General features: G+C 43.2%; 1 protein-coding gene across 1 annotated transcript in view; it reads right to left on the bottom strand.

Annotated features, from left to right (window-relative positions):
- nectin1b (nectin cell adhesion molecule 1b) overlaps positions 1-16,522 on the bottom strand; it is a 149,337-nt gene extending 132,815 nt beyond the window's left edge. Inside the window, exon 1 of the mRNA XM_084063800.1 lies at positions 15,551-16,522. Within this exon, the coding sequence (XP_083919926.1) occupies positions 15,551-15,608 (58 nt within the window). The 5' untranslated portion in view covers positions 15,609-16,522. The remainder of the gene's footprint in view (positions 1-15,550) is intronic.
- Positions 16,523-20,457: the final 3,935 nt, after the last annotated feature.

The raw sequence follows: 20,457 nt of genomic DNA, 5'->3' as shown, positions 1-20,457 counted from the left end.
AATCACCCCTGGAACACAGCCCTATTCAGCACAGCATGACCCCGCACGAGCCCCCCCATCCCCCACCCGACGCGCCGACATCCAAATCCCCTTTTCCGTCGTCCGTCCCTGACCCCCCCAACCCCCCCCCCCCCCCCCCACCCCCCACTCGTCTCGTTTCGAAGTTTTTGGCACTCGTAAATCTTTTTTCCATGACTTGAGGAAAGTGCGATCACTCAGCATATAAACACTTGGCAAAGTGACTAAGCAAGCAGGAGCAGGAATGCCATTCTTTTTTTTAAATGTTATTTTTAAAGGGGGTCTGTTGCAGTATTTAACAAAATATATAAAAAGGCTCAATATCATGTTTCTCATTCCTTTCCATTTGCTCGCCTTTTTTTTTCTCTTCTATTTCCAGGGGCTGTGTAATGCTGACAAAGAGCGCGCACCGTGCCAGGAGGAGCAAGCGCTTCCATCTGAGATGCATATACACCGATGCCCTACTTGTGAGCACAGCGCATGTACGCGATTAGCATACAATGTTTAGCAACAGAAGGAAAATCAACGGGGAGAGAAGTCACAAACGCGCGGTGCTCACTTGAGGGCTAAGTCTGTGAGAGAGCGAATGGCGTGGGATGGCAGGGTCAAACGTGTGGGTGTTCGCAGTTGGAACGCCTATCGAAAAGATCTGTATCGTCGACTCATACGGCGGCACGTGGGCAAGACATCTGCTATTTTCAAATAGCCGAAATATAAAACGAGGCTTATGTCATTGGACAATTCTAGTCCAAGAACATGATATATATGTTTTAGATCGTTGGTTCTCAAAGTGGGGTCCGGGGACCCCCAGGGGTCTGTGGGGGAGTTCCAGGGGGTCCCCAACAAAAAGATAGATAGATAGTTAGGAACCATATGGACGCTTATGGGTCTGTAACTCAGAGAGTGTACACATGGAAGCAAATGGACCCTAACGGTCCATTTGCTTCCATTTGTACACTCTCTGAGTTATAGACCCATTGATTTTACAATATAAATTGGGGTCCCAGAGATAGAGATGCCATTAAATGGGGGTCCATAGCCTAATGCATGTCAAACTGTGAGTCCTTGAAATTAAAATGATTGAGAATCACTGCTAGAGCTGTAAAGAATATTCTCTTATGAGGGTCCTTGGCATATCTTTTCAAATGGGGGTCCGCGGGCTAATAAGTGTCAAGGTCCTTGACATGAAAAAGTTTGAGAACCACTGTTTTAGATATTATGATTCTGCATAAGGAGTACGTTTACCTTGGTACGTATATTTCCATGGCAATACCTTTGTAATTTTACTCAAGTAAACATTTTGAATACCGGACTTTACTTTAGTAACAAATACGATTCTTCCACCACCGCGAGACCGAAGGATTTGTTTACCCCGCCGGGAACTTTTTTTTTCTTCTTTTTTTGTCGAGCTTGGCCTCAGTATCAACTTCTGGCCTCATTCTGTGGATCTAACGGACAATCGGCCCGGCCCACACGATGGATGACACATCATGATTCCTTTACAATCTTCATCCAAAACCCACTCTTCAACGCCTGCTGCTTAATTCCACCAGTGAATGCTACAGATAGATGCTGGCGCTGCCGCGCTGCCAGCGTGGAAAACGCCCACGTCTGAACCAGGCTAGAGCGCCGACGCATGCCAGATTTTTGCACACAATCCCCGATTTTAACCCGTTGGTTCTCAAACGTTTTCATTTCAAGTACCCCCATAACTCTGAAGAGTGTACATGTGTACACTATTCAGAGTTAAAGACATGTAGGGGTCCATTAGGATCCCCCTCAAGGAACTCTGAGGGTCAATTTTGAAAAATTAAGTTTTTCAAAAATAGAACATTTGAATACAGCCAATCTACAAGTTCACAATGCGTCGCAACACAAGGCGGTCGCCAGGGCTCTAAACTAGCTCTGTTAGTATTTCCCTCAACAGAAAACTTTCACCGCATATTCACCCTAGAATAGGGATGCTAACTGAACAAATAATTACATAGATGATAATACACATGACCTAATTTCAGAATGAATGACGGTATACGCTAGTAATTAGAAATGCACACATTCATATTTGACTCTGTGCACACACAGCCCAAACTCCTGTGTTTTCTCTGATATGGGGTGTGTAAACCGACGCGCGGGTCATAGATAAACAATGCGCGGCCTCACCGAGAGGCTGAGATGAAGATAAACAGAGAAATGGCCTGCAGTCGGGGCATTGATCCTTCCACTTTTGCCAGCAGGGTCTCCATGCCAAAGTAACTAATGTAGTCTGCTATTGATCCCCCCCAGTTTCAAGCCTGGCTGAATTTCTCCATAATGCTGCATTGTTTTCAGAGAAGTCAGATCTGCCGAAGGGGAAAGAAGGCTCCACCTGTACGCCCCCCCCCCCACCCCCCCTCGCTCCCCGCTGACATTGATGTGTATCTGGGTGGATTAACCCATTGAGACCTGAAGCCGATTCTACATGTCTCCTAAATCTCAACTGTTTTCTGAAAAACGTATGTTTCTATATCAGTGGTTCTCAATCTTTTTCACGTCAAGGACCCCCAAAAGTATATGTATTTGGCAGCAGACCCCCATAAAAATATTTTGTTCCAGGGACCCCCCAGAAGCAAAGATTTGAGTTAAAAATGTTCGCTTTAAAAATATATATATTCAGAAGATTTGCACACATTTTCACGATTTTTCAAAAATAGCAGATATACAAGCTCGTAGCGCGGCACTCGGTGCCGCGCTATGAGCTTGTATATCTGCTATTTTTGAATAGCCCAAAGTGTAAAATAATGCTTTTTAGCTCAAATCTAAAAATGACACAGTTCCAGGTCTTAATGGGTTAAATCACTGTTTGTGGGTCGCGACTCGCGAGTAAATATCCCTTTATTTTTTTTGTTTCCTACATTTTATTTAGATTTAAAGATTAGATGTGCATTTAGAAAAAGATTCAGGTTGGGGTTAGGGTTTAGGATTATAGGCATTGAGAGGTTAGGTGTAGGGGTTGAGGATTAGTTGAGTCCTATCTCAAACTGAGTTGTGCAGTGATATCACAAGCGGAAAAAATGCCGATCTACAAGCTCACAAAGCGCTGCAGCGCGACGCTTTGTGAGCTTGTAGATCTGCTATTTTCAACGGCGTCCTAAAATGTGTTCTCACACAAGTACAGTAACACAAACCTGTGTGTGCCTGCATGAGTGTGTGTGTGTGTGTGTGCGTGCGTGTGTGAGAGAGACAGTTAAGAGAGTGAGAGATAACACTGCTAGACACGCCTTCAGGGGAGAGGAAAGGACGGTTTATTCGCTTATCTGCTTATCTGTAAAAGGACAAAAGACTGCATCAGCACTGCACCTATTTGAGCGATTGATTCATATGCACTAACAGGCGGAACAGTGAAGGTGCGGCTGTAGCTCTCGTAGCACTGTAGCGGGCGGCGGCGCTTAACGTCCCATGATGCAACAGCGTCAAATTAGATCAGACAAATACAGGAGGGGGGAGAAATAGCAGAATGGGGGGTGGGGGGTGCACCCCCTTCTCCTCTCCTCCTCCATAAACGCCGGCATTCCCTCAGTGGATTTATTAAAACGGCGGCCGCTTTTATAAGCACTGCGCACGCGCGCACACACACACACTCGCACACACACATGCACACGCACACACAGAACGTTTGCCGGCCGGCGTTCCTCCACAGTGGGAGATGTAGAGACATGGGGAGCGGTAACGGGTAGGGAGGGAGAAGGGATGGGCGATATGACTTTAAATCAATATCACTATTATTTCAAACTTTTGCCTCGATTATGATTAATGAACTTTCTTTTTTTTTTTTAACCCATTAAGACCTGGAACTGTGTCATTTTTAGATTTGAGCTACAAAGCATTATTTTACACTTTGGGCTATTCAAAAATAGCAGATATACAAGCTCATAGCGCGGCACCGAGTGCCGCGCTACGAGCTTGTAGATCTGCTATTTTTGAAAAATCGTGAAAATGTGTGCAAATCTTTGAATATATATATTTTTAAAGCGAACATTTTTAACTCAAATCTTTGCTTCTGGGGGTCCCTGGAACAACATATTTTGATGGGGGTCCTCGGCCAAATACATATAATTTTGGGGGTCCTTGACATGAAAAAGATTGAGCATCACTGATATAGAAACATACGTTTTTCAGAAAACTGTTGAGATTTATGTAGAATCGGCTTCAGGTCTCAATCTTAAAGAGCATCTCTACAAGTTCACAATTCAATTTTTTTTCGAACATAGTCAAAATGGCCATGTTGCAATATTTTCCACTATATTTGAAAGACATTTACATTTATGTTTTACTTTTCGCCTATAATGACATACTCAAAATATTGATTGATTACTAATCAAATATAGTATTAAATGATTGATTATTGATCATTATTTTTTTCCATCAATTAGTTTGAATAACTGTTGCACCCCTATTGCAGCATTTTTGCACCACACCGATTCAGGGCACGCACACAAGGAGCTTATAGCTTCATGTCAGGGAGGACGAATAAACCTGGGTTTGTTTTTTATTAAGCAAACCCACCGCCCCCTCCCCTCCCAACGCTGTTTACAGCCAAGCTGCTGCTTTGAAGCGCCGGGTCCGCGAGAGAGATAGAGAGAGAGACAGATATACACAGAGAGGGAGAGAGAGCGAGAGAGAGAGAGAGAGAGATACCGGGCTCAGAATATTGAATGAGCGAGCGCACCATCACTCATTAAAACGGGGGAAGCGTTTCGTAAAACAAACCCCCTTTTGTATGGGCTCCCTCACCCACCGCAGTACGCATCATCCTCACTGAGAAATGAGAGGCGAGGAGACACATCCATGGGGAGAGAGAGAGAGAGAGAGAGAGAGAGAGAGAGAGAGAGAGAGAGAGAGAGGCTGGGCGATGTGACTTCGAATCCATCATGATTATTCCAATCGTGTGCAGATTTGTTGATGTATACAGGAAAGAAATACTTCTTCGATTATTTGATTAACCTACAAGATGAGCAAGATTAAGTCAGATATTGATTCTACATTTGTTTTTATATATCGTCTCTGTTGGGTGGAAACCTCATATGTCTAAAACTGCTACTTTTCAGGTTTCAAATGCAAAAGTAGCAGATCTACAAGCTCAAAAGGCAACTGCTACTTTCAAGTAGGGCATTCATTTACGAAAAAACAGGTTAGAATATGTTGTGTATATGAATATGTTGTGCCCGACTACAACAATATTTTGGTTAATTGCCACGCCCTATTGGGGGGGGGGGGGGTGGGGGGGGGGGGGGCAGAGACTGAGAGACAGATGGAGAGAGGCAGAGAGGAGCTCTATGTGGGGGGCGGGGCGGCAGAAAGTAAAGATGACACACTTCTGACAGGCCGGTCAACCTTGTTGGACCACGTGTTACTTCCGCCTCGCAGGATCCATATTTCCTCCTGCCCGTCTCTCCTCCTCAGACTGACAAGGTTCTTCAACGCCCGCTTATCTGGAGGTCAGCTCCCCCATAATGGAGGCACATCAACCCAGCTGTCGGCTGTAAATTGACTTGTTCAGGGCAGTCGCTGGGGGGGGTTGGGGAATTGATTTAGTGTAGAGGTTTGTAGTGATCAGATTTGCTTTATTTCCACAAACGCACACTTTTTGCTTTTTTTACGACCTGCAGGAGACCTGGAGTTCATCCGCCACCTCAGTCCCATGTCTCAGTTCTAGTTCCACCAACTGTTACCTGTAGGTGCAGTATGTGCATGTTTGAATTTGAACTGAAATGATCTTTTAATATACAAAGTGCATATATTATTTTTTATTTTTTGCTTTCAGATAACAGCTTTTTACACACTTTACTTTTAGTAGGCTATAGTATGTTCTCTTTTTTGTACCTTTATCTCTTTTAAAAGCTGACTGGGAGCTGTGCTCAAAGAATGTCTTTGCATTCGTGCAAATGGCAAATAAAGTCTCTTGTTGTCGTGTCTCTTGTCTGCTCTGTGTGCAAAACGGTGGTCTGTTCATATTTGATGGCTCTTTAAAACGTAACTACAAGACATCAAACATCACGTACACTCCTTATACAGAGCTAGAACCAAGGATGCTAGAAAAACTGTGATTCCCTATTTAATCACTAATGTTCATTAAAAGATGCCATCATTAATGTCTACTCACTGTGTCCCAGAAACCTGCCTGCCTGATATCCTCGGTAGACAGGTTTCGTAATTTCAAACTTTTTTTTTAAATTTCATTATTATTATTATTAATCCAAGGACAGTGTCTTCTATTTCGGCAAGCTATCTTTCCAGGAAGAGAAAAGGCTGTACTAGTTGCTTTTTTTTTAGACTTGAAATGGGGAGAGAGAGAGAGATGGGGAGTGACGCAGAAAGCGTTGTCTGGATCGGGATTCGAACCCGTGACATGCGTGCCCGGACCGCTACGCCAGCCGTTCGGGGCCAAGGCTGTTTTTTCTATTAGATTGGAATCCCCATTGATGATATAATTGGTAGACACTGGACAGTTTTCTTAACTGTATGACTGAGATGCAGAGTGAGTAGACAGAAATTGTGCCATCAAGTGAACATTAGTGAGGACCAATTAGGCTATATAAAGAGAAGGTTCAAAATGGGTGAAGAGCTCTCTTAAGAACTTCCACAAACTACAAAAAGGAGAATTAACACAAGTGTAGTCACAACTCACAAGGTTGAACTCTGTACAGAGAAAAAGGCTGGCAGGAATTGAAACATTTACCCTAAAAATAATATGACTAAATACAGAACCGAAATCAAGACAGGACTCAGCAAAGTAGAGTAAGACCAACACAGAGGCGAGGCCTGATACCCCATCTATTGGCTTCCTTTTTTTCCTGTACTTCACAGATTGTGGGATTTGAGGTGAAACTGAAGAGGATTTCAAGGATTTGAACCAGAAAATTGCAGCGGCAGTTTGCAGCTAAACGTGCGCTCCATGTCGATTCTGATCCAACCATGGTTGACTGTCTGGGTGTGAGGGGAGCTAGGCGGCACTGAGGGGGACACTCGTGGAGTGGGAATGCACCCAGACAAGCCACCAAATGGCAGCGGAAGAGTAGACACTCTAAGTAGACTGCTCAAACGAGTCTTTCTACCGAGTGCAGAATGTCACACACAGAACAATAATGATTTTTTTTCAATGGTTCTTTAAATGCCTATATGGTTCCACGAAGAACCATCACCTACTAAAAAAGAAAAAGAAAGGCACCGTTAACCACTTGGGGGCGATAGCTGAACGGGTACAGAGGCCGCCTGGGAAACAGGTTTGATTTCCAGCCCTGTCAATGTGTCGAGGTGTCCCTGAGCAAGTGTCTTGATCAGGGACACTTGCCCACAAACCCCTAACCGCTCGCCCCTGTGCTCAAGTTTGACCACTTGAGCAGCCAACAGCTGGGTGAAGCTGAAAACAGATTTTTCTATTTGATCCTGTGGGATCAAATAGGTGTAAATATTAGCGTCCCGATTTTGGCCATGTCTAAATAGGTGTACATTCGCCAAAAATAGCAGCTCTACAAGCTCACACCTGTGTGGTGTATAGGGAAAAGAGGAGCGGACCAAGTATAGACCCCTGGGAGACATCTGCCCATGCAGTACATAGGGTTTAAGTGATTACGGGTTCTTTATATAAATAGAATATAAATGGATCTTTAAACAACCTTGGTCTGAAAGGTTATTCTTGGAACCAAAATGGGTTCTTCTATGGCATCACTTTAAACAAGCGGTTTCGGTTCCAGTTAGCACCTTTATTTTTCTGTGTGTACGTGACTAAACCGACATATATGTCCTTCAACATGTGATGAGGGAACAGATCCAAATGATTTCATCATCACAGACGTGACTGGAGTGAGATGACTCCTCGTTTCCTTAGTGAGATGTCTCCTTTTTTTCTCCTTTCCCTTATTCACTTGAGGATTCATAAAGCACATATAGTGGCCGTCGGGCCGAGACCTTGTATCTCCATATTTTTGTTAGTTTTTTTGTAAATGAATGCCCCACTTTGTCGCACGAAAGTAGAGAAAATAGACGATCTATAAGCTCACGGCACGTGTGTGATGCGTACGACACGTTGTGAGCTTGTAGATAGGCTTTTTTCGTTAAAGTTAAAGTGTCTAGGTCTGTCTGCCACGTTTTATACGTATTGAACCAATGAAAAGTATTAAGTGACTAAATAATAACTACATTGGATCCACCGGAACACGTGTTCTTTTTCTCCTTCCATTTCCTGAAAAGTAACAGCTGTGGATATGAGGTTTCTACCCGACAACCACGATAACGAGCTACAGTCACTGCATAATAAGACGCACCCCATTATTAATAGTATTTGTGCAGTCATGCGTTCATAGAGAGCACTCCATTTTGCCCTAACCTTTCCATTAGTTAGGTTCAGCGCTTATCAACATTATAATTTATTCATCAGGGGGGTAATACGCTGCTGCCTTTTACTCGGGGCACCCTGCGGGGGGCCCTAAATTGCACCCTGGAAATAATATAATAGTCAAACCAAGTCTGCTATTTCCTAGAATGACGACTCTGGTGAATTGGCAGCTTTTATACGAACCTTAAAAACGTTAATTAACTTGGCCTAGGAAGGAAAATAAATAATGTGTAACAAGAGCTCTTTGAATGAAGGGTACACCGCTCCGCTTCTGAAATACTGGTGAAAAATCTCAATTTGCAGTGATGCGACGCGCTGTGAGCTTGTAGCTTGTCTATTTTCAAATAGCCGAAGTATAAGTTTAAACTGACGTTGATGCTGTATTAAAACGTTTTGCTGGGGACCCCGCCGGAACCCCTTCAAGGACCCCTGGGAGTCACCGGACTCCACTTTGAGAACCAGTGAACTAAAACACTCAAAAGAGATGAGGTTTGTCTTGCCCAAAGTGTCTCCATTAGGCCGCCACAGCGAATAAAGCCAAGCTTTAATCTCCTGTCAGTTCTCCGCTATTCTCCCAGGAGTATAGGACGCTTGCGGGCCGTCCATCACCCCCGCCAGGGAACCAAAGAGAAGACTCCCCTGGGAGGACGACGAGGATCCAGGCAATTTGCATCTCCATTCCCACCATCCAAGGACCCCCCAACAGTCTCATAATGATTCTATCACACAGACAGCAGTGTCATGACAACCGTGACAATGTGATATATTTCATGAGTAGCATCCAGTGTGTATGTGCACGGTAAAATCCATAGTCTTAATTTGACCCTGAAATTGTAACCAAATGGTCCCTTGACGGTTAATCTGACTGAGCGTACAAATGTAACTAAATACTAGGGCTGGGAGTTAGGACTTCAAATCAATATCAAATCAATTACTTCAAGCTATTGCCTTGATTATGATTAATGATCGATTACACATCAAAATAGACGATTTACAAGCTCACAACGCATTGCAGATGCGTTGTGAGCTTGTAGGCAGGCTATTTATTTTTTTGCCATTTTGGTACGCCACCATTGCCACCAGTGCAATATGTGGCTATTAAGTGGTTAATCCGACTAATTGATTGAGTTGATTATAAAAATCATATTTTATTATGATTATATTGACTTTGTTTTTGTATTCGTTGATATAAGAGATAAAGAGGAAGAAACCTTGCTAGTTCTTGATTATTTGATTTACATGAGCAAGATTAAGTCCGTCATTGGTTATCAATATGTTTTCTGGTCAATTGCCAAGCCAGTCCTACTAAAGACGTTGTAGACTGAGAGTTAAATTAACAACTAGGTTTTTACAGTGTACTACCCCGTGTTAAGCTTGTGAAAACAATTGACTTGTGTCCTGCTGTGCTGAGTACCAATCACACATTCCTGGCTCTCCGCCAGTACTGTGGGACCCACCTGTTCCACTGACAGCGCTCTGACCCCAGTCTGCTCCCCATGACCATTTGGTGACCAGCCCAAATACATGCTAAATCAGTGGTTCTCAAACTTTTTCATGTCAAGGACCCCCAAATTGACACTTATTAGTCCGCGGACGCCCATTTCAAAAGATATGCCAGGGACCCCCATAAGAGAAGTTTTTTTACGGCTCTAGCAGTGATTCTCAACCATTTTAATTTCAAGGACCCCCAGTTTGACATGCATTAGGGCTACATACCCCCATTTAATGGCATTTCTAATACTTGGACCGCAATTTATATTGTAAAATCTATGTCAATTTAACTCTGAGAGTGTACAAATGGAACCAAATGGACCCATAAGGGTCCAATTGGTTTCTACCCATCATTTAGCCGGGGACCCCCTGGAACCCCCTCAAGTACCCCTGGGGGTCCCCGTACCCCACTTTGAGAACCAATGTGCTAAATGACACATATTTGCATCAAATCAGCGCAATGATATCCAGGGATTTGGTGGGTAAATAAACTTGGAAGCAGTTTTTTTTCTCTTAGGTAAAAAGTAACCATAAGGCAATATACTTTACTCTGTTATGAGTAAAGGGCCAAAGTAAAAGTACTAAAATGTGTCAAAATGTGTCAAACCATTTTTGAAAATAGCTGATCTTTAAGCTCACCAGTAACTAAACCTGCTACATGATTGTAGTGGAGTAAAAAAGTACAATATTTCACCCGGAGGTGTAGTGGAGTAGAAGTGTAAAAGTATCAAAACATTGAAATATAATGAAATACTCAAGTAAAGTAAACGTACCACAAAATTGTAAGTACAGTACTTGAGTAAATGTACTTAGTTACTATCCACCACTGCTCGGAAGACACTACGGAGGCTACATATAAAAGAATATTTTAAAAAGATATATAAATGTCAATCAAATTCAAACAAGACATTATCCCTGCTGCCCGTCATAATGTAGTCCAAGCTTCACCTTGTTCTATAAATACAAACAGAGGCGGATCGACTCCTCAACCCATCTGTGTGGAACCCGCCCCCACACACACACATCACTCAAGGCCTGACGGACGGAACCGGTGCAACACGGGTCTCACAAGCAAGGAATCATTGATTAATTTCACACAGTGCCAAAGCTATTACCAGGATTATAGGAGTTCAGAGCTGTGCAAATCCCCCTCACTGCGTAATTGTATGTTCAAGGTTGATGCACATCCGTCCAGTGGGTTGATTTCCCAAATGTTTAATCCAATAAAAGATGAGGATTTCATGACTCTATAAGGCAGTGGTTCTCACACGTTTTCATGTCAAAGACCCCCAAATTGATGTGTTTGACCGCCGACCCCCATCTGAAAAGATTGTGTGCCATGGCACGCATTGACCTCATTGAAGAGAAGATTTGTGTTTAAACAATTAAACGCTAAATAATACGATTACAAAAATCTAAAATAGACGATCTACAAGCTCACAAAGTGTTGTGATGTGAGCTTGTAAATCAGCTATTTTTGAAAAGCCAAAGTATAAAATAGGGTTAAGATGATTAAACAGATTTTGATGGGGACCCCCTGGAACCATTTCAAGGACCCTTGGGGGTCCCGGGAACCCCTCTTTGAGAACCACTACAATAAGGGTTCTACATACACCAGAGCCAGAGGATCATCAAATCCAATGTAAACAATCCATATGGTTGCTAGCTCAATTCACGCTCAATTAAACATAATTCTGGAATTAGAACCCTGATTCTTTACAATCAGAACAGTGTTAGACGCCCATTGTTCACAGGTCCTTTGGTTCTCAATGTTTAATTTATTTAATGGCTGCAACTCTTTGGGGAATACACGTTCTTTAACCCGTATTCCCACCATGTTAAGGCTACATGTGTAAGGCTTTGCATAATGAGTTGCATTGCTGCAATAAGGGGCCGGCTGAGACTTGCCTGCAGTTTGGGGCTGTGGTGTCTGGAACAGGTTGTATATCAATTAAAGCCATCAAAGGATGTGGGGGCATTTTACAGCATTGCCCTTTGACCCCTGGGGTGAAAGACCAAATTCTTGTTTTTGCATCTCAAAAGAAAGTGGGGTCCAAAAGATAACAACACTTGACAAAAGGTTTGGCAGCTTTTGGCAGCTTTTGGCACCGCTTAGCGCTTTGAAAGAGATAAGTTATGAAGTCACCATCAGATGTTTTGCTAAATGATATGGCTATACTTTGTTGTAGAATGAATAGCAAAAAAAAACAGCCAATCTACAAGCTCGCAACTCGTTGCTTCACAACTTGTAGATCGGCTATTTTTGCTATGTAACATAATGGTGGTTAAAACAACTATGACCCAGCAACTAAGAAATAAGTAACTGTTACACCATAATGTATTAGGATTTCTCAATCGAAATGATTAACGTTTAAAACAGGTTCAGGTAGATTAACCCAAATACAAGAAGGCGAAGCTACTACTTTTGGCTTCAGACCAAATGAGGCAAACAAAACAAAAGCGACTTTACTTTGCTGTGTGTATACTATATCCAACTACACAAGCAGGAAGGTGTTGTACTGCAGTGTTTCATTCGAATAGTTCTGCCCTCAACAGAACAGAACACTTTTCGGCCGATGTGCCATTTGGAGACATGTTCCACTCCCTCGATTGAACGGCTTCAAAAGATTTTCCAACTAGGCGAATCCCAAGGGAACCAAGTTAATCCTGATCTTCACCACAAGCAGAGGGATCATCTCAATGTAAATCAGACAGAGCTTTTGATCAAAGTGTCCAGTCAGTCTTAAACACATCATGCCATGCAAAGCAAGGTCACCGTCTCAGCTGTTGTTGCACTGGAGTGGAGCTGGGGGGCGGGGGAATCATGTTCAGATATGTGTAAAAAGGTGGGCTAGCCTCAGGGCTGGGCGATATGACTTCAAATCAACATCACCATCTAAACGTTTGCCTCAATCAGGATCTTTTTGTAAAAAGCGATAATAGCGAGATCTACAAGCTCACAACACTGCACGTCACGATGCACACGTTGCATGCAGATTGGCTATTTTCACAATGTTTGCACACCACCATTGTACAACAAAGTACTGTATAAAACCGGCCTAAAGTGGTTTATCAGACTAATCAATTTAGTCGATTATAAAACAAATATATATGTTCATATTAGTGTTGATTCCTTGATATAAAAAATGTAAGAAAATTACGAAAGGTTTAAGAAAACCTGCTTCTCAATGAATCAAGCCAGATTAAGGCGTGCATTGGTTCAAAATATCGGTTTTGATATATATTTTGATTACTTGCCCTACCCTAACTTACGATATGTGTAAGAAGGCAGGCTAGCCTAGTACCGAACGGAATTGGGAGACATTTACAAACCTTTAAGTGTATGCATAGTGCACTCACTGTGTGTTTGACAGACGACATGTATACAAAGCAAACTGCCCTGATTCTCATGTTAAGTAAACCACTTAAACCCCATAGTCGACCGTTGTCCCCGAGGGCTCTGTATACTTGGTAGTATGTACTCTAACTCTACTCTCCTCGTTTCATTCTTCACCTAATGTCTTCGCCAAAAATAGCCGACCCACAAGCTCACAACGAGTCGTTGTGAGCTTGCAGATCAGCTATTTTGGCTGAATGTTCGCCCCCCAGAAAACAGACGCTATGGCTCCACCTGGTTAAAAGCTCTGCGATTATAAGATCAGTCGAACCCATAAAAAAACAGCATTGCTTACAAAACAAGACAGGACATAACATGACTCCACCGCCACACTTGACCCCCCCATACCTCTACCTAAACTTAACGGGCGCCCAAACAGAATTAAAACCCAATCCATACAATGTAAACAAAGTCGTAAAATTGTTCTACTCAAGGCCCTGAGTGCAGATAACGGGTTGCATAATGGATCAAATGCCTTGGGCATCAACCCACATGCAGGCATAGGCAGGCTTAGTTTACCAACCCCCCCCCCCCCCCCCATATCTCTCTCTCACACACACACACACACACACACACACACACACACACACACACACACACACACACACACACACACACACACAGTGGTTTCTTTGTTTAAGATAACACACAACACAGGTGATGATTATGAGGAACAGCACTATTAAGTCCAACTGAAGGGTTCATGTGGAAGGTGAGAGTCAATAGACTGAATGACACTTCATCATTTCACTTATCATCAGTCATCATCACCTCCAATGGCATCATTACAGTTCCTAACCAACACGGTAGAATCTTCCAGAAAGACTAAAAAGCTCCAAGAATAGAATGAAGTATTCAATTATTTCAATTCCGTAGGCTACACATAATTTTGAACGTTAACCACTGACACCCCAGCGTCCGTATTGTAGGGAAAGCTTTCCCCACAATAACAGAAAACAGAAAAGACACTCAACCATATGGGGTTTAAGTGGTTAATGCATTTTAAAGTCACAGTCATATGAATTGCAAAGCTTTGTGTGTAAAGGGTTTTGACAGCTGATGAGTGTGGCTTCAAAGCAATAGCCTTCAAAAGTCTCTCTTTCACTCAATTTACAGTATGATGATGATCTTTCCTATTGGAAGGAAGTACCAATAATGGGGAAAAGGTGCACAGCAGCAGCAGCAGCAATGCATTGCTGTTGCATGACAGCCCCTGCACACATCGCCATCTGCCTGCTATTGTGGTCAATTCACTGTTGGACGGTCTCTGTAAAAGAGAGGTTAGAATGGTAACCAGAAGCCTCGCCCCAAAACACGCTCACCCCCATTTCTGTTTCGTGGACCGCTCGCCCCTCAGTTTTACTGAGGATAAGGTTAGAAATAAATTTAGGATTTTAAGCATGTTTTATGAGGTTAAGGTTAGGAATAAGGTTAGGTTTAGGCATAGTCTTATTGAGGTTACGTGTAGGAATAGGGTCAGGTTTATTACGTTTAGGAATAAAGGTTAGAATCAGTCATAGTTTTGCTGAGGTTAGGTTTAGGAATACCAGGTGCCAACCGTTGACCGTTCCGAGGTCGCCAGATTTGCCCCGGGGGGCGACTGTGTTTTGGGGCGAGCGTTTTAGTATTCTTTCGAATGCAGATGCAGATACTTGAGCAGTTTTCCAATGACTGACTCACCCCACAGTCAGTCACACACAATAATGTGGGCTACTACTAATGCACGTAATATGCAGCGAGAAACATGTCGATTGATCAACTCGACCCAAGCACACAAAGTCGAAATGCATTATCATTCTTGCAGAAGCATGCTGTCTACGGACGAAACACAATATCCTCAGTATCAGTGTTCATTTAACTCGCAGGGGTCTTCAACAGGGGGTCCGGGACCCCTAAGGGGTCCTCAGAGTTACTACAGGGGGTCCGCCAAATCTTTGTGTGATAGGATTTAGTTTTTTTACATTAACCACTTGAACCCTTTTCTGAGGGGAACATTAGCCGAAAATAGCAGATATACAAGCTCAGTGAGCTTGTATATCGGCTATTTTTGGCTAAGAGTTATAGGTGTAGAGGGAATAAAGAGCTGCAAAAAATATATCTGAAACACAATTGAATGAAACCTCTATATTTATACAATATAGAGGGGGTCCCTGCTTCATCTCTCTCTCAGCTATAGCGGGTCCTTGGCCTGAAAACGTTGAAGACCCCTGCTCTAGAGTTAGATCAACGAGAATAAGCATCATTTTGGAACACTATTGGTGTGTTTTATTTACCTCGCATGTGCAGAGCCAACAGGAGTATCCACGCACCCGCACACATCATCATCGCCATGGCTCGATCCCTTCCTACAAACGTTCCCGGGGGATCCGTCTCCCTCCCACTAATCGGATCGGTACCAAAACGCCCCGAACGGGATCTGATGATCGCCTACAACAACTTCTCCTGGAAATCCCAGTGCGGAGCAACGACGATAATAGCCGTCCTTCTTCTGCTGGTGACAAGCGAGCTGCTTCCAAACCTCCTCCTCCACGGTGAGCGATCATCCACCGATGTTCCCAGTCCTGCTGCTGCGGGCTCCCTTGTTGCGGAGAGTTCTGGACACAAAGTAACCACTTGGGTCGGGTAATAATAATAATGCAATCCAAAAAAAACGTCCGGACCGGACGCACGCCACAGTGGTACGCGCGCGCGGGTGATCTGATCGTTGCGATCAGAAAGAGATCACACAGATCAAATTAGTTGACTCTCTTTTTATGTCTAGTGATCGGAGGCATTCGGGGGATCTATTCCTTGCTGTGCTACATCCACAAGCTCCAAAAAACACTGATCATGTAGCTCCTCCAGTGTGTGTGTGTGTGTGTGTGTGTGTGTGTGTGTGTGTGTGTGCTCGCGCGCGCGTGCGCGTGCAGGAGGGGCTGCTTGCTTGCTGGGGGTCCTCGGTTCGATGCTGTGCAGGAGGGATCAGAACTTCCCAGTATGAATTGAGATCCTCTCCTTGGATGGAGTATTCTGCGTATCTCCTCTCTGCTAAAAGGAAACCAAATGACACCTCCTATGAATGTCTTCTTTCTTTCTTTCTTTCTTTCTGTCTTTCTTGCACCCCCAGTAGTTCCTCCAGTCAGTAGAAGTTGGATCCCTCTGTCTCAGGGGGTCTTAAGGGTCCACAGCAGTGTGTGTGAGGAGAAGTTCTCTCTCTCTCTCTCTCTCTCTCTCTCTCTCTCTCTCTCTCTCTCTCTCTCTCTCTCTCTCTCTCTCTCTCTCTCTCTCTCTCTCTCTCTCTCTCTCTCTCTCTCTGGATAAATGGTGGAATAGTTTTAGTGAAATGTAAACGCAGCCGGCTGCAGCGCTATGCACCGCCCTGTTTAACGGCTCAGCCTGGACCAGTGTGTGTCTGTGTGTGTGGGTGAGAGACAACAGGCTGAGGCAGTGGAGAGAGAGAGAGCAGTGTTGCCAGGTTGTGTGAGATATATAAGCAAACATGTCTAGAAAGACAAGCCCAATAGAAGCAACTACTATGCCATATGAGCAATTTAAATCTAATGCAATGCGATGTGACGCGTTGTGAGCTTGTAGATCTGCTATTTTCAAAAAAAATCTTTGAAGAAAATGAGAACATTTTGGATTTTTTAAAAAACATTTTAACAACAAAAACCTTGGTGGACATGAAAATGTTTGAGAACCACTGGTTTAAATAATAATAATAAAAATGTTTAGAAACAAGCCCAAATAGTGACTAGTACTACATTTTATAAACAAGCCCAAAAAAACGCAATCCGCAACTACAAATACTTAGAATCAACTTTACAGAAAAACAAGCCCAAAGTCGCTTATATTAAGCGGACCTGGCAACACTGGACACAATGCTGAGGCGCTGGAGAGAGAGAGAGAGAGAGAGAGAGAGAGAGAGAGAGAGAGAGAGAGAGAGAGATATCCGATTCTAATGACGTTTGAAATAAAGGAGGAGCCTGAAACTAAAACTGTACTCCTATGATGGTGTCGCTTTCAAGTGATAGATACGAATAACGGATTAATTTATAATTGATAAATAACGTAAAAAAAAAAAAAAAAAAAAGGATACTTAGGACTTTCACTCCACTACATTTGACATGTACAATTGCTTTCAATGACCTGTGCCTAACTTGATGTAGCGTTTATAGACCATGGACTGTTTTCTATACATACATGTTTTTGGAGATTTTACGTTGTGTATTTGTTTTGTTGTCTGTTATTATTTTCTTTTGTGAGTGTTGTCTGTTTTTTGTTTTGTTTTGTTTGGATGTTGTTTATATCTTACTCAACTCTGTTTGGAGATACTCTGTTTATTTGCTTATTTGCTTCAGTAAATGTCTGTACTACCTATGAGTATGTAAAATAACAAAAACGAATAAACAAAACGTTTTAGAAAAATAATAATAATATTGGACTTTGTTTTGACTCATTACATTTCTAGGAAGGGACCCCAGGACCAGCCCTGCCGTACAGGGGCGTCACTACCGTCACGCAGACAACGCGGTTGCTTTGGGGCCCATGACATTAGGGGCCCCTCCCCACCCAGGGGAGAAAAAAAATGAATTAAAAAAAAACCTGGGTGGGCCCCTTAACATTGTAATTGTTAACCAAGGTTGATTTTATGTCGCAACATAATATCTCAAAATCGGACCATGACTGTCACTTGTTAATTTTATGGGAGGAGGGGAGGCGGTTTCTGTGTTTTTCCTTCATTCAGTAGTGTTTGGTCGGTTACAAAACGTTGTTTATATATCCGAAATCCGTCACAAACCCGCGAAAAAAGTATCAGAAACCACTAATAACCGCCATTTTTTTGCGCGTGCGTGCAGTCCGGGTGCACGCGTGTGCATGCGCGTTCATGAGGGCCCGCTGTGACCACCTCGCGTCGGGGCCTACTGTTGCCTCGTTACGCGACTGCTGGCGTAACAGAAGGGTTTTAGGTGCTGAAGCACATGGGCACCAACCTTGGGGGGGGGGGCACCAAATGGCGTGGAGAAAGTGAAAGAAGACAGAACTATCGCCGAAAAGCGCCAACATTTCGGAGCGATAAAACAGTGAAACATGCGGGTGAAGCGTCACCCCCCCCCCCCCCCCCCCTACTGACAAAACGGTCCCGGGGGGCACCGAAACCGGTCGTAGCACAGGGCACCACGAAGGGTTAATCCGGCCCTGCCCAGGACCCAAACTTACTAAAATACAAGCTCACAACGCCTCGCAATGTCACACGTGCTGAGCTGCTAGATCAGTGGTTCTCAAACTTTTTCATGTCAAGGACCCCCAAATTGACACTTATTAGCCTGCGGACCCCCATTTCAAAAGATATGCCAGGGACCCCCATAAGAGAAGTTTTTTTTACGGCTCTAGCAGTGATTCTCAACCAAATTTAGAAGACCCCCAGTTTGACATGCATTAGGGCTACAGACCCCCATTTAATGGCATTTCTATCACTTGGACCGCAATTTATATTGTAAAATCTATGTCAATTTAACTCTGAGAGTGTACAAATGGACATTTGTACACTCTCAGAGTTACAGACCCATAAGGGTCCATTTGGTGCCTAATCTATCATTCAGCTGGGGACCCCCTGAAACTCCCTCAAGGACCACTTTGAGAACCAATGTTCTAGATCAGCTATTTTTACTATTTCTGAAAATGTCAGAATTTTGCTTTGAATTTGTTAAGACATTTTAAAAATGTAATACAAAGGTGCATTGATATTAAAAAGAAAATGTAGGCCTACTTTAAATGTTTTACTTTTGAATTCTATTTTTCAAAGCAAGTCCTTTTAAGTTGATTAGCAAACTTCATAAATACACTATATTAATGTGGTAAATCTGTTTGATAGGTTCACGGTTCCTATATTGTTATGACCTGTGTATATATAAGAGTAAAAAGCATTTGTTCATGGCTCCTCGGACATGTACCATCAGTAATAATAAATGTATAATAAACACAACAAATATTTGGTTTTACCAAGCTTATTTTTTTTATTTTGCCTGGCTTGTGTATTCATAAGCCAGATTGTCCAGGGGACGTACCTGTGTAGCAAATCTACTGTCACTTACCTGCTGGTACTGTAATCCAATCCAATTCAATCCACTTTAATTATAGCAGTGGTTCTCAAAGTGGGGTCCGGGGACGCCCAGAGGTCCTTGAGGGGGTTCCAGGGGGTCCCCAGCTAAATTAGTTGATATTGAATAAAATCACTTTAACCACTTTTTTTCAGGATTCAATTTCAAAAACAGCAAAAGTAGCAGATCTACAAGGTCAAAATGCATCGCTTCGCCCCTGCGTTTCGAGCTTGTAGATCTGCTACTTTTGATGCTTTTGTGTGACGCTGCAGTGTGAGCAGGTCGGGCGTTCATTTAAGAAAAAACACAAAAAGTTAGAATATGGAGATAGGAGGTTTCTGCCGCACGGCAATGATATACATCAGCATACATTCTTAGTGGTTGAGGTCGGTACAGTTCCCATTCCAGGCAGTGATGCTGCCTGTCAGGATGCTCGCGGTGGTACGTCTGTAGAAGGCCTTGGGGCCCATACCAAACTTCCTCAGTCAGAGCATGCACTACGCGCCTGCCTTGGAGGCAGATATGTTGGAGTTAGTGCGGCAGTCTCTCTTTCTTTTTCCTATTTCATTTTGAACTTTTCTTTACACGACTCCTAACCACCTGGCCATGCTTGGCTTGTGTGCTTGGCTTGGATTGATTGTGTGCATAAATGTGTAGCTACTTTTACTTGTAGTGGAGTAAATTTAAGCAGGAGTAGCCTACTGTGTACTCTTACTCAAGTACTGGGGTCGAGTACTCTGTCCACCTCAGCAACTATATAGATATTTTTGGGGGACTACATACTGTTGCTTCATTATTGATGGTGCTTTTTATGATGCTATTCCTGTATCTGCTGTATCTGCATGTAACAGTACCCCCCTACACTGTGTATCTGTAAGATAACAGCACAGCAGTTAAATCAACTGCTTAACTTAACTGCGGTGCAGTTATCTATCTCAGATGTTTTGCTTTTTACCCCTTTTTTCTCTCCAATTTAGTCATTCTGTCAATTCATTCCCGTATTGTCACTGCTGTTGTTGTATCCTACTGACCCACCTGCCAGTGAGGAGCCCCAACTGGGAGGACGCAGAGCCTCGCTCCTACCTCCTCCGCCCAACAAT

This window comes from Gymnoscopelus microlampas (genome assembly GCF_963454915.1).
Source record: "Gymnoscopelus microlampas genome assembly, chromosome: 8".
Taxonomy (NCBI): Eukaryota; Metazoa; Chordata; class Actinopteri; order Myctophiformes; family Myctophidae; genus Gymnoscopelus; species Gymnoscopelus microlampas.
This window is presented reverse-complemented; position numbering and strand designations above follow the sequence as displayed.